The 15989-nt window shown below is 45.3% G+C and overlaps 1 protein-coding gene across 1 annotated transcript in view; it reads right to left on the bottom strand.

Moving 5' to 3' along the window:
• Positions 1-4618: 4618 nt before the first annotated feature.
• The window catches only part of MFHAS1 (multifunctional ROCO family signaling regulator 1), a 220065-nt gene continuing 208694 nt past the window's right edge, over positions 4619-15989 (bottom strand). Inside the window, exon 2 of the mRNA XM_078676422.1 lies at positions 4619-5161. Coding sequence (XP_078532548.1) covers positions 5031-5161 — 131 coding nt within the window. The 3' untranslated portion in view covers positions 4619-5030. The remainder of the gene's footprint in view (positions 5162-15989) is intronic.

The following is a 15989-nucleotide window of genomic DNA, read 5'->3' on the forward strand; positions in this document are numbered from 1 at the left end:
CCCTCCCCCCCCGGACAGAACATCCCCCGCCCACAACACACCACCATCTGAACAAGCCACCGCCCAAAGTTTATCCACCCCCTCGATCCCTCCCCCCCCGGACAGAACATCCCCCGCCCACAACACACCACCATCTGAACAAGCCACCGCCCAAAGTTTATCCACCCCCCCCTCCCATCCCCCCCACGACAGACACCTCTCCCTCCCCATCTCCCTCCCTACTCCCACCCACGAGTCTCTCACACCTGACACAGCAACTCCCACTCACAACACGCCTACATCTGCACACACCATCACTCGGAGTTTTTCCACCCATCCCCCCCGCGGCAGACACCTTTCCCTTCCCTGCTCCCTCCCCACTCCCACTCACAACTCTATCTCCCGCCCAACAAAAGATACTGAACATATCTCCTCCCTTACCTTAGCATCCCCCGCTCTCCCACCTCCTATTCTCAGCCCTCACTACCCTCCGGTCTCCCCCATTGTCCTCAACCTTCACTCACTCTTCTACTCACCGGCACCGTCTCCCACTGAAGTCACTATCTATGATTCCCACCCACCGCCTGTCTCACCTACATCACCCACACCCCTCGCCCACAAACACGGCCACACCGTGAATACCATCCCACTCAGTAGCACCGCGGAACCCCTCAACAACGCTAGTATACCCCCCCCCCCGATACCCTGCCTGCTCCCCAGCACACTACTCAACCACTCACCAACGGCTCTCTCCACCAACGCCCTCCCCAATGACCCTCCTGACCTGACTTTATCCACCCTCCAACAAGTCAAAGAGGAAATCTTACAAATCAAAAAAGACATCCACGCAATCAAAGACCTTCTCTCCTCACAGCCCAGTCTACCTCCCACCATCCCACTACCCTACAAACGACGCACCCTCCCTACATACCCTCGCCCTCGACGACACCACCATCAATGGACTACTATCCCCGTTCGCAATAATTCCCGCCGCCCCCGTCGTGTTCTCAACCCCTTGTCGGACCGCGACCTACTCTCTCTCCTGCGCTCTTATGGCCCAGGTCCGGTAAAAGACTTTTCCAACTCACACATCCCCATACCCACAATTCCTACAAACCCTCTAAGGCTCCCAACACTCAACAACAGAGGCTCCGTCCCTAACAACCTCAGAAAAGTTCCCCTCACACTAGAAAGCTCGTCCACCCTTCTCTCTCCCAAACTCAAATGCATCCTATTAAACTGCAGATCGGCCCCGAGACATTCCTCCGACATCGCGGATCTCGTCTCAGAAAGGGATCTGGACTTAGCCATTCTAACAGAAACGTGGCTCACTGAAGCCTCTACCCCGATTATGGACATACTAGTCCCCCCCAACTATCACATCATTAGGCTGGACAGGTCTCCTGGCAAGATAGGCGGGGGAATTGCATGCATTTTTAGGAGCAATCTCTCCGTTACTCAAGTCACCTCCCCCCCCCTTTCCTCCTGTGAACTACTCTGCCTCGACATCACCAGTGAGGGCAAACAAGTCTGTGCCTTACATATCATCTATCACCCGCCTGGTGACAATCTCATATTCACCCAACAATTCATGGACCTGATCACCTCCAATGCCGGTCGGCAGACCACTCAAGTCTACCTGGGTGACTTCAATCTCCACTGGAACGATCAGAAAGATACCGTGGTGAATAGTCTAAAAACTCTCCTCAATGCGCTTGACCTCACCCAACTATGCGATAAACCAACACACGACAAAGGCGCGATACTCGATATCATCATTGCCAAAGAGAACGCTATTCAACTGGAGGCGATTCTACCCTGCGATTGGTCAGATCACCACATTATCACCTTCTTTATCAACAAAAAAGTTAAACCTAACCCTACTCAACCATTCAAAACCAAAACATGGAAAAGGGATTTGAAGAATCTCAACCCCTCTACCCTACCTCCTCACATCGGCAACCTCCTCCTTCCCCCTTCAGGGGCCTCAGATGTTCAATCACTGACTGACCACTACCTTGACTCTATGAATACAATAGTCAATGAAGTCGCCCCTCTGCAACTGAAGAGTCTCCACCAAAATGTCTAACCCCTGGTATGATGATAGTCTCAATGACGAAAGGCGTAATATGCGAATGGCAGAGCGCACCTGGAGATCGGATCCATCAGCACTGCATCTCAGAAAGCTTAAGAACAAGAGAAATGCCTACTTTAGGAAAATAAAGCGCACAAAGTCGGATTTCTTCAGCCGCCAGTTGGACCAAGCGAAGAACAGGCCAAGAAAGCTGTTCGAGCTTATCAAGACTCAAACAAAGGCACAACCCACTCAATCAAACAGCACAACAAACGACACCCCACACTGTGAAGCCTTCTCTGCTTTCTTTAAACTAAAGACTGACAACATAAGAAATGACCTCATCTTGGATGTAAGCCGATACCCCAACCACACCAGAATGGCAGACACTCAACCTAAAAACAAGGCCTCCTGGCAGCACTTCGATACCTACTCGGAAGAAGCAATTCACAAACTGCTCTACACCTTGAAGCCCTCTAATCACCTCACAGACCCTCTACCTGCTAATGCTGTAAAAGACTTTATCCCCTTGCTCCTCCCTCTCTGGACCAAGATCATCAACAGCTCTTTGCAACAAGGCCACATTCCAGACTCCCTTAAGGTGGGGCAAGTCACGCCTATACTCAAGAAACCTACAGCTGATCCGGCTGACCTAAACAACTATCGGCCCATCACCAATATCCCCACCCTGGCCAAACTGCTGGAGAAATGTGTCCAACTCCAACTAACAAAACACATTGATCAATTTGACCTCCTCAACCCTCATCAATCAGGCTTCAGAGCGAAACATAGCACGGAAACAGCAATGACACACATAATTGATGATGCCCTCCAAATTCTGGACCGCAATGAGTCCTGCCTCCTCATCCTTCTTGACCTCTCGTCAGCATTTGACACGGTCAAACATGAGAATTTGCTGGAGCTGCTAAGTACTAGAATGGGGCTATCGGGAACTGTTCTCAAGTGGTTTTCGTCCTTCCTTCACAATCGGTCTCAGAGGTTCAAGATCGACAATGTGCTATCTACACCTGTGCCTGCAGATCTAGGTGTTCCACAAGGATCCACCCTCTCCCCTACACTGTTCAACCTCGTTATGGAACCGCTCGCCACCCTGCTTCAAGCATCCAATGTTCAATTTCATATGTACGCTGATGACACACAACTCTATCTAAAGTTACAATCCCCGGAAGATATTAAACATCTGAACTCCACGCTTATCAACACCCAATCCTGGCTGGCCGTTACTCACCTCAAACTAAATGCCCTGAAAACTGAGTTCCTACTCATCTCACCCCCGGCGAAAATCTCCACCACCCAAACCTGGCTCAACAACCTAACAGCACTCAATGTCCAACCTACCATTGTGGACTCGGCGAAATCCCTAGGCATCACACTCGACGCCAGGCTCAACATGCAGCAGCACGTCAGCAAAGCCACAAAAGCAGCTAATTTCCAAATTAACACGCTGAGGAAAATTAAACCCTTCCTCCCGGCCAAAGACTTCCAAACGGCTGTACAGGCTTTAGTCATCCCTCGAATAGACTATGGAATTGCGGCCCTCAGCGGTCTCCCGCTATCCACAACAGCACCCTTAAGAGCCTCCCTGAACGCTGCCGCGAGACTCATTACTGGATCTAGAAAGCATTCGCACATATCCCCAGACTTAAAGTCTCTAAAATGGCTGCCTTTTGAAGCCAGAATACAGCTAAAAATTGCAGTGATGACACACGCGGCCGTACACCACAAGGCACCCAACTACCTCGCCCAAAAGCTGTCTATATCAGGAGGTTCGAGATCCAATAGGAGTACAAAAAATCTACTCCTGAAACCTCGTAGATTCCGGAAAGTGAAAACTTACAAGCGCTCCTTCTCAGGAATGGCACCCAGGATCTGGAATGCGCTCCCGCCTGAAACAAGGCTGATCTCCTCCACTGCACTCTTCAAGAAAGAGGTGAAAACAATCCTTCTGGCTAAGATCTCCTGATCGTTATAGAGGTTGGTTCAGAGACTCTACATTGCTTCATGTCACTGCTCACCCTATCCCTTGGCACTATACGCTACTTGTTGGGGGCACTACTACGCTACTCTCTTACTACCGACCAAGACCGGATACACGTTGGTTTACTGATCCTCCTAAACACCTCTGTAGTGGGATCAATGACTTGTGCTGTCCTATATTACTTCCTTAATTGATTGTATATGGATTGGTTTTATGTATGTTTTTATTATCCATGTTATTACCATGTTATTGACTATTATACTGTTCCCATTATCTCTACTGCCCCTACCCTGCCTTTGTGAAGCGCTCTGATATCTGTAAGGATCCTGTTCGCGCTATATAAAACTTTGAATAAATAAATAAATAAATAAACACCATCTAGATAGAAACGCACAACGCAAAGACCCTCCTATAAGCATGACAGGTCCACTATAGAGATGAGAGTTTTAGAAAAGCAGCTGAGGGAGTAAAAGGTCAAAGTCAAGAATTAAGGCAAACAAATGAGTATTTCCCCCTTTTAGTAAACGGGCAAGAAATGCCAACAGCTAAAAAACACAGAAAAACACTTAAGTTGTAAAATAAAACTATGGCAAAAAGTTTTAATAATCATCAAAGAATCAATAATATACATTTTATTTCAATAATAAATTACGTCGTGCTTATTTTAGGAACTGAAAAAGCGAACAAGTGTTCATCATGTAGTCCGCAACACAAAGAAACATAAAAGTGCCCGTCTTCTTTTTTAAGTGGAAAGAAAACGTTTGCATTCGCTATACCTTGAGATATAAAATTGGAGGTGCCAGTCTCGCTAACTATTTGGCCTGTCATTGGATGCCATGTCTGGAAATGCTTCACAAATACTGCATCAGTATTGATTGGGTGTTGCCTCTGTGGTTCATTTCGGACTTGACATGCCCCGAAGAAGGAGGTGGCGGGTGTGAGCGGGGAGGAGGCGGGGTCAGTGCATCTTTTCAAGGCTCACTTGGAACAGGGGCTGATCACTGTCGGGGTGGGCGGGTACACCAAGGCAACGTTCACTCGCTCGCTGCCGTTCTTCGGGCAGACGATTTCTGTCACTCCTTCCGGTCTGGGTTGACTCAGTAACTCTCCTGTAACCAAAGAGACAAAGAAAAAAGAAGATATATTTTATTACACAACAAACGCAGCAGTCTAATAAATATTAACATGTAAGCTATTTCAAGTTGTGGAAAAAGAATAACCCATAATAATTAGTGCTGTGCAAAATTCCAACAATTTGCTTTCACGCAATAACACAAAATGGGGGGGGAAATGGTCAGCCCTGCCAAGTACCACGCATCAGGTGTTAGACTAACACATTTTAATATGATGGTCCGCATTAAAATGCATTAATCCTGCCTTTTTACCACCTTGATGGCACCTGCGCGCTCAGCCTGTGTGAAGCAAGTAGTGACTGTGACTTCGATCAGAGCTGCATTTACAGCAGCGGCTAGCGCGGCGTCAGAGTGCTCAATGAATGAAGGCTGGGGCAGAGCCATGGAAGGGCTGTATAGCCGGCTCCTGCACCGTGGGGCTCTGGGACAGGAGCATGTCTGTGAGCCCTGGAGTCAGCCCTGGGAGCCACTGGCTGCAGCCTGCTCTCTATTAGCACCACAATCTCGGTAGAGGGCGCTTCTAGCCTTCCCCCCAGCACAGGCCGCTCTGACCCTCTACCCATCCCTGTTATGGCCCTTTAAATAGAGTTTATCGCTTCACTGACCGTCCGTCTAGTAGTAAACTAAGCATATCCCCAAGCAGGGCCGGCGCTAGGCATGGGCAGCTGCCCAGGGCCTCGCACTCAGCCCACCAGCATGGGGCCACGCACTGGTGATGTGTCCTGTTTCCCTGGCGATCTATTTCAAAGAAAGGTGTTGCCTTGCAATTAAGGTCCTTCGGGGTAGCCCTCCTCCCCGGGCCTCTCAGGGATGGTGTCTGGAGGCATAGGGGAGGGAGAAGCTCCCTTCAATTACAAGGAGACCCATTCACAGACACTGTGGGAGGCCCATTATCCAGCATTTTTTGCACCCCCACAGTTTTAACTTTTAGCCCACAAGCAATTCTCACACCTATCAACTGAAGGTGAGAGAAATGCTTGTGGGCTGAAAGTTAAAACTGTGGGGGGGCACCAAAATGCTGGACAATGGGCCCCCCACTGTGTCTGTGAATGGTCTCCTCGCAAGGGGCCACTTATCTACATTAGAGGGGCCTCTCACATTCCATTTTAGCCCAGGGCCTCGCAAATCCTAGAACCGGCCCTGTCCCCAAGACACCAGCGGTTGTAAAAAGCTCATGAGCAGGCCTCACGTTCTAGCACTGTATTATTTGGCTCCATAGGTTAACGTGGTGGCTCCCTCCCCACCACTTCTGCCACTGGGGACCGCAAGCCAAGCCAACTAAGCGAGGCGTAGGTGATGACCATTGGAAGTAAGTAGCGAACAGTGTCCATGCCTTCACAATGAAGGTAAGTACGCGCTATATAAATGCAATTTAAATAGATCAAACACAGCCACTGCTCAGTACTCCTAGCTGCACAGAACCCGTACAAACGCCTGACACACTCAGAATTACGTGTGGGGGAGGGGGGAGTAGAGGCGGGGGAGCAGACGATGAGAGAGGACATAAATAGCACGGTGATATGAGGTAAAGTTTATAGAGTCAAACATGGTCTGGCATTGTGATTTGCCCATAGTAGTGCAAGCGGGTGCAGTGGAGCAGGAGTAAAATTTAGGATGTTAAGAGATTGTGCGAGTGTATGTTAGCGCTTTCGAGCAGAGTTGATTAGGGACATTCCATTTCAGGTATTTTGTAGCAGTTTCAAGATCTTTTTATAGCTTCTTGTTGCTCAAGTGTCATTCCGGATATTTCTTTCCATACACTTTATTGCTTTATTTTGCTCGCAAAAGTATCACTTATAATCGTTGAATGTCATTCATAATTGCCATGAAATTATGAAAATGTCACACAAGCAATCTGAAACCTTGGCTGCTATGAATTGTGCAAAATTATATCAAATGCAAATATATATTTTGCGCTATAGTTTATAGGAAAATAGGCCTTGTGTGCATTTTTGACTGCAGTTAAACAAGTGGTACAAAAAACGCACACGGTGCGTACAACAGCTGCTCTATTTCTGATGGTTTGTGTTATTCCTGCGCTCTCATGCTATTATCTTGCTGGGAATACAGTCTAATTACACAACATAGTATAATGACATCAATTCGGAAATTTGGCGTTACAAGAAAATATGCAAATTATGCTGGTGTAAATGACATTTTGCTAGGCTCTAATAATAATTACAATGGAGTGTTATGTAGACGAATAAATATGTAGGGGTCTGTTTATTTTTGCTACCTAGCCAGGAGTTATTTAAAACAGATCCTCAGATTCCTTTCATTTTTAGTGTGAGGACTTGGAATGTCTGAGAAAAAGACAGCGGTTCTCTTGAAGATGGCTGCCAAATTGAATTAGAGGAATAGAGGGGCGTGTATGTGCACCAAATGCGCTCAAGCTGTCAACAGTACCTCATTTCCTTGCATCTTGGCCAAAGATTGCGCCTTTTTAAACAACAAAATGTGCTTTTCGTGTGAGAACTATTATTACACCAACAAACAAATTATTTTAGCACACGATAAAAATACTAACCCTGGGCAAAGCACTACGCTCGCATAGTTTGCGAAGTTTGCGCAACTTCGCACTACGCGAACTGCACGTAGTACAGTGCAAACATGCGTAGCGTAGTGCAGTGGTCATTTTTTGCTTGCTCGCAATCCTCAACGTCAAGTTGGCGACCGCGAGCAAGCAAAATGACATCCTCGCAAGACTTTTTCCTTGTTCGCCATCAGCAACATCAAGTTGCCGATCGCGAGCATGGAAAATAAACCTCCCGGCAAGATTCTCAACGCGGGGAGGTCAGGTATCTCATTGCGAGTGGTCGCGCATGCTCGCGACTGTTCGCGATGATAAACTACCAATTTGCGTTGAGAAAGCTGCAGCTCGAGTAAAAATCTAATCGAGCGGTAGAAAAGTACAGCTCGCACTGTGCAAGATGCCGTTTTCAATGATTGCACAGTGCCAGATGCTTGTCCGCACTGTGCAATCATTGAAAACGTCATCTTGCACAGTGCCAACATGCTACTACGCAGTCCGCGTAGTGCTACGCGTAGCTCGCGTAGAGCACTTCGTGTAGCTACGCGTAGAGCTACTTCGCGAACTACGCCCACCCCTAAAAAATACCATAACTCCTGGCATGACGTATCTGATACAAACAAAACGTGCTTCAGGATGAATTTAAGAACTGGGCTATTTCAGCATGTTTAAACTTTTCCTTGGCACTCGCAATGGTTGCACTGAAGACTGCCAGATCGGGCCTTCCCTTTTACTGACTAGACTCATACTTCTTTCTATGCCACTGGACCTTTTTAGGTCTCGCCTACGAAAGCGCTTGTACTGCAAGTGCTCTCGCATGAAGGAGATATTGTATATAACAAGGGGTTTGCAGCTGTCCATTGCTCAACATTTGTTGGCTTCAATTCTCCTCTTATTTGATGCTTTCCAAGTGGCTGTATGGAAGCACATATACGGCTCAGTCCATATTGAACGCAAAGTGGATGAATTAATTACATCCATCTATAAAGGTAGGGTGACTTATCCCACGGTCCTTTTTGATCCTTGTCCCAAGCTGGGGCATAGTAAGAACTTCTTTTGTAATAAAATGCGCATGCTATCTCTGTGCTGCAGGTCTCAATTAGTTTAGGACGCCAGAATGCGCGATCCCTGCAATTGAAACTCAGAGAAAAACCTTCTGCTACAGGTGAGATTCTAAAAGAGTTCCGCCTTCCCACCATATCGGAGTGTTTTATCACACTGAGACTCTGTACATTTCTTCACTACTCAGGCTGTGCATTATCTAATATACAGTCCTGAGGAAGACACCATGGTGATGTCATTCAACTACACTCATGTCTTTCGGGAGTCGAAACGTTGACATAATCTGAATAAGTGTTCCAATTCCCAAGAGACACATTTATGTTAGGATGGAAAAACATATGGCTGTCTAGGGAATAAAGGTTGTCTGGACACATGAACATTTCATGCTTTTGTGTTTGTTTATGTGATTTCATGTCAAATATGCATATGTTCCATTGTGTTCAACGTATATGTAATGTATCAAGCACATTTGTCTGTAGAGTTTAACTGTTTTGCATTTGTCCTGTCTTTTGAATATTAACCCTTTAAGTGCTGCCGTCGGCCAACGGTCGTCACGGGCACTACCTCCCCAGTGCTGCGTGCGACCGCTGGACGTCCAGTTCAGCACTGGATAATGGACAGCGCAGCACTGGGGAGGTTTATTTTCGAAGCTCCTAAGGTGTTAAGATGTATGTCACTATTTACGATATATGATTTTTTAATATATCGGTCACACACTTTTTCAGTCCTGGGTGTCGCGGTGATTATTTTATTTTGGATGTATTTCAATGTAACATTGAATGTCAGTCCTAAGTAACGGTGGATTTACCAAGTAATATACAAGTAGTTACAAATTGTATGGCAGCAGGGCCGGACTGGCCATAGCGGGCACCGGGCAATCCCAGGTGTGCCGCACGGGCGGGGGCCGGTTTTGGGCCCCTGGGGGCCGTTTTTGTTACAGGGCCGTTTTTGCCGCATAGCTGCAAAATCGGCCAAGTACCAAAATTGTCCAAAAACCGGCCCCGGCAAAGAGCTCGGTGACACCTTCAACCCCCTCCCGAATGGGGAGGGAAGGGGGGGCGGCCGAGCACTTTGCCAGGGCCAGTTGTGGTTGTTCCCAGTCCGGCCCTGTATGGCAGAACCACTGTCTATATACGGTTAGTACTCCCCAGGTTCTGCATTTTACTGGGATACCCTGTTGAAATTAATGTTCAAATTGCCAGCATGAACTGGCTTCCTAGCTTCACTTCCTCTTCCTTTGGTTGCAGCATGGACCAAGTACAGATTGGTTCAGCTTGATTGCTGTCCTTCCACTTATTGCGCTGTGATCGAGCTACAATATTCATTTGTTATCCTTCCCGGTCATCATTGTAGAACCTCTCGCCATTTATAGATATGTTTTAACATGACACAACCATTTCAGAGAAGTCTTTTTCTCCTCTGAAATGAATGTGTATTGTGACAACAGATGTTCTCTGTTTTTATTGTGTCGACAGATGTTAACTGTTTCCAAATGTATTTTCACTAAGACATCGTTATGGGCCGCAATTGCTTTCTTTATGCAACAGGATTTTTTGTCAGATGTTAATTTTATTTCCTTTTTCATGCATTGGGTGAATAATTAATTTGCTCAAAATCACAAGGGTGCTGAGACCTAACAAGCATTGGCACAGCCAGTAGGTACCGCCTTTGAGATTATTGGCTCTGGCATTGCCTTTTCTTCATGCTGTACAGCATGGGCATTGCCAACTTTGACAATGATTTGTGTCGAAGCTGAAGTAAAAGCATACATGATGACAGTATTCGAACATAAACCATGGGTATTGCACATCAATACTTGATGTATCCCCAAAAAGTAATGTTACTGAAGTATTTGGAAACATACCTATTAATAAACCAGCATCCATCTACGTACAAAGGTAACATTGAAAATTAATGGCATAATAGTATTGCAGGAAAGGCGCAGGCAGGCAAAATATTCTCTAACTAATAAATTAACAAACGAGGAATCACAATGAACAAACTGATCAAAGAAAACTTGTGGTGATAGTAAAGATGGCAATTGTGGATTATGCTGGACTTATTTTGGGAGGCAGACAAGCTAGAGCCAACTGAAAGCTTTTATGGAACAACAATGAGGCTTTTATTTTTAAGACATATTTAGAACATAGATTTCCGCATACTGACAACCCAAGGCCAGGGAATTCCCAGTAGGGGTGTATCGATTCTCATTAGTTGAAATAGGAATTTAGGGCAAGTGCAAAGCCACAGTGGCACAAACCTTGGCCCTGGGGAGTCCGGCCACGATGTCAAGACCTTTTGAACCCACACTGCTCTGACAACTTGGCATACGTAAATTTATGCACGGTGAACTAAATAGTTTCCTGCCAAGACTGATAAATATTATACAGCCCCCTTCAGTAAACAAGTTATATTCCTTTCACGGCCAGCGTGAAGACAAAACGGGAGTTTAGTCAGCTTCGTGGTGTGGACACAAAAAAAAAAAAAGAAAACGCATACGTGATGCCATTAAGGCTATGCACTAACGGCAAAAACGTGGGGATAGGCTTAATGGGCATTTTAGCAATTACTGTAAAATTTAAATAATGCAGTCATTTCACCTAAAATCACGAAAATGGTCTCATGTTAACTATCTCAAAATGGCAGTAGAATGCATGCCAACGTCTGGAGAGAAAAAAAGAGGGAGACTTTAAGAAAATAATTGGGTGGATTTATTTTCCCTATTGCCTTACATTAAAGGATAGACAATTTCAGGCGCTAGAAAGCTAAATTAAAGCAATATCCAGCTTTAAAAATCGTAAGTCACCCACATGAACCATGTTTGTTGGCATATATGCAGAGGAGCAACTGAGTGCAAAAAGTGTTATATAATGATGCGGTACTCGCTCTAGTGCATGCTTTTACTAACGTTTCTGAAGCCAAAAGGTGCACCCCAACTATGCACATACTAATACTAGTAGACAGTGTGCTTAATCAGTCATCAGGCCTTTGGTTAAACGGTGCAATGTTAGTATCAACTGTAGTACTCTAAGATTTATTGCAGTATTCTATCATAACACAATAGGCACTAATTTATCACAAACATATTATTTCACATATTCTTTAGCTTGGGCCTCATGTCTTGATTAAATACAACACAACACTTACAAAAAATGCAAATATGGAGACCAAAGGCTTTACAAAAAAGTAATAGTGTGCTATATTGACAAATCAGGCATCTAACAATGACATCACCATTGCTATGCTATACATGCACGGATGCTGATGGGAGATGAGGACAATCACAACCATCTTTTCTTGCATTTCCGCAAACAATGCAACTGCAAGGTCCAGGCCTTGTTCTTTGCTACAATGCAAAATTAGCAAACCAAGTCTGCAGCAGACCTTTTTAGGTCTGGCCTACTAGACAGTGCAAGCTGTTTGTTTGCCTAAAGAACTTTAGCTGGCTTACACTGGGCTTAGAGCCCACCCATTTCTCACCACGGGTTCACTTTCATTTTACTGTTTATTGTTAGCTTGAGTGGGCTTGCCTTCTTTTTGTGTTTGTTCTTCCCCAGCAGCATAGCGACATTGTTTGTGTCATTTCACTTCTTACTTTTCAAGCACAACATTTATCTTTGTGATTAAACACTCCATAAGAGTGCATGTGTTTTCCAGCAGACTCACTTGTGGGCTTCTGGTCTCCCCACCCATGCTCCACAATGCAGTCTTTTTACATTGTATTCTTCACTCCCTGTCCTCTGTGTTGCTTCCGCCCCACCAACCCTCAGTGTTGCTTCACTCCCCCAGGGCCTCCGTGTTGCAACCTCCCATTTGCACCCTACATGGGATCTAAAATAAAGTATTGGTCTTGCATGGACGGGTGAGGACTGGAGAGTACTAGAGACAGGTCAAACCAGTCTTGTTCTGTCCGGGTCGCAACTTATCAAGCACTTTGTATCTCACCCCAACATGTGCAGTGTGACAGCCTGGCTAGGGTCTGATCCATGTCACGACAAGCGTTCCGTTGAAGCTCACCCACCATGAGGAGAATGACCAGGACTTGTGACTCAAATCCCTCCTCAAAACTTGACCTTCTTTGGCTTAGGATGAGTTGGTGAAAGCTGGGCCTTATAAAGGTTGCGTACTTTCTGTTCAGGTTGTCAACTTTGATTGCTCTCTTAAAGTTTACCTCACTCATGAGGTATAACTGTACACCCCAGAGCCTTATCCTATTTACTGTAATCCTACATATCCTTGTTGCTTAAAAGAGCTTGCAGGTATTGCATGTCAGAACACTTCTAAATGAACACCACACATTGGGTATGTGTATTTTTATGTATTTATTAAATGATTTTTGTATAGCATGAACAAGACGTCCGAGTATCAGAGCGGTTTACATAAAAACTAATGATGTTACAGTAAGTCCGATGGAGGCGAAAAGAAGAGGCATATTATATTAGAGAAGTTAATCTCCAAGCCATCTTAAGATTGAGTTATCCAATATATACATGTTGTCCCTTTATAAGGGATCAGATGTAATACAGGATGGTAGCAGGGAACAGATTATACAGAAGAGCAGTGGGTCAGCTCTGTCTTTTCCTGCCATGGTAAAGGACTCAGCATGTAGGGTATTCAGTTTCTTTTTGAAAGTTTTCTGCAAGAGGATTGATGTTGGGAGGTAAGGAGTTTCATAATCTCAGTGCGCATCCTGAGAAGCTCTGTTTAATCCCTTCGCTGCTGCCGTCGGCCGTCACGCAAGCTACCTCCATGGTGCTGCGCACGTCCAACGGCCGACGTGGCCGCACTCGTTTCTTCGAACGTTCAGCACTGGCGCTGAACGTTCGAAGCAGCAAACGGGTTCATCAATCTTGATTTCTTTCTGGCAGGTGATTTCAGTAGTAGTGAGTCTGTGCTTCTTGTACTATTGAAATTCTGAGTTTTTGGTTGAGGTATATAGGGCTGGTCCTCTGTTGTGCCTTGTGAGTTATGTGGGCTACGATTAAAATGCTCCAAACTGTCAGGGGGAGCCAAGCAAGGGATGCCAGAATGAGTGAGATCTGGTCAAATTTCCTGGACCCTGAGATTAGTCTGGGTGCTGTGTGTAGAATTGTACTGAAAGGTGTCGGGTACGTTTTGGGGGAGAAGAGAGTTACCTTAATCTAGTCTTGAGCTGACCAAGGATTGAACAGCTAGTTTGCAGTCATCAGTTGGGATGAATCACTTGATCCCTCTTAATAGCTTGTGGTGAAATTGTGCTCCCTTTGCTAGGTTACTGAATGATCCTGAAAGTTTAGGTGTTTGTCTAGAGTGACTCGTGGATTTGACGCCTTCTACAAAGTTCGGTTTGTTGTCTAATAGGGAGCGGTCCTCAAGTCACTTAAGAGCTGGGGAAAGGTGTGTTGGCTGGCAGGGGAGATCAGAGAAATTTCACTTTTTAGTGCTTTCAGTTTAAGGTGTGCATGGCTATCCAAGACTTGATTTCAGTGACTGTTTAGGAGGAAATGGTGATTTCTCACAGGAGATGATTTTCAAGTAGAGCTGCATCTGTGTAGAAGCGCTAGCTTATTCTTAAGGGCTTGAGAACAGAAATGAGGGGTTGTGCGTGGAAAAGTGTATGGTGTCTTGAGGAACTACCTGGTAAAGTTGTGTTTAAGAGGAGGCGCTAGCTATTTTGATGCACTGACCCCGGTTTTCTAGGAAAGGGGTGAACCATCTGAGAACTGCACCATTTGGGGTTATTATGGCTTCGAGAGTTTTTAGTGGAGTGATTGACTGCGTCTTAGGCTGCCCTTAGATCAAGGAGGAGGCAGGATTCACCATTGTCCAGCATTTTGAGAGTTGTCGATAATTTTGAGGCCAGCGGTTTTGCACTGGTGTCTGGTTTTGAAGCCTGATTGGTGATTATCACGTAGGTTGTTTTCACCGAGGTGCGTTTTCCAGGACTTTGGTCAGCAAGAAAAGGATGGAGATGGAACAGAAGTTATCGATGTCCTATTTACTGCATGGTTATTTAAGCGCAACAGGGGTTATGCCACTGTCGCTTCGAGGTGGTCCTCACAGGGTATATATTGATCCTAGTGGTTTAGGAGTGCCTGCAGGGTTTGGTTATCGGTCACTTCGTGGCTGCATATAACTTATTCCCTAGTTGACTCCACCTCTCAACTTTAGCTGACTGACCACTCCTAAAATGAAAGGTATGAGTAGCTGCACCTATCCTCCAACTTTCCAAAAACACCTCATGCTTATGCAAACCTATGTTCTCAGCTTCATGTTTGAAGCACATCTTTAAATTTGGCAAACCTCATGCAATACCTCACACATGTATTCAAAACGACGTTCCAAGCTATACCAACCATGCAGCCTGAAAGGCTGCCGGGAGCCCAATGCAAAAAGTAGCGCCTATGTTCTCGTCAGGGCTAGGAATACACTGCAAAAGTAATTGGAAACCTTCAGTACATCGGTTCAATTTAAAGATGAAAATGATCTGCAGGCTAAAACTCTGGGTAATAGATGTAGGAGATTCTGCAGCATTTGTAATGGTTATGCCACATTTACCACATCAATCACCATCTGTTCAGTGCACATTCAGCGATCATAAAGGTGAGAACTTTGCCTAGATGAGGCTAACACCCTCAAACGATCGGCACAGGGAAAGAGCTAATGCCTTACTGATTTACTAACTAATTCTCCGAATCTGGAATAATCATATAATGCATGATTTGCCTTGTATGTTGATTGATTTAGTCAACTATACCACATAATCTGGGCCCTCTTTGACATACATTCTTGTGGGCCCGGTTAGTAAAAATATATTTTTTATTGACATTACGTAACCATGTAACATACACTAGAAGCAAAAAGATAAATAATGTAACTAAAAGCAAATCAAAATGGAACTCCTGTTCACCATCAAATGAATAAAATATTCCATACTCTCTCCCTTTACTTTGCAGCTCTTGGTCCCATTTCATAATATGATGAAGCCTCTAATAAAAAATAAAAAAAAAATTTTCCTCGGTAAGCTCATTTTTTTCCATCAGAGGAACGAGACGTAGAGAAATACCGTCTGGCAGGAGCCAGGAATGAAAGCTGGTATCAGGCTTAGAGGAAAGCAACCGCAAATCCCTTCAGTAATCATGTCAAAAAGCTGCTGAGTCCCTGGTGCCCCTAAGGTACAGCAGCAGGTGCTTGTAAAGGGGCGGCATTAAAATAGAAAAGGGGCGGCATTAA

Source organism: Lissotriton helveticus, chromosome 2_1 (genome assembly GCF_964261635.1).
Source record: "Lissotriton helveticus chromosome 2_1, aLisHel1.1, whole genome shotgun sequence".
Lineage (NCBI taxonomy): Eukaryota > Metazoa > Chordata > Amphibia > Caudata > Salamandridae > Lissotriton > Lissotriton helveticus.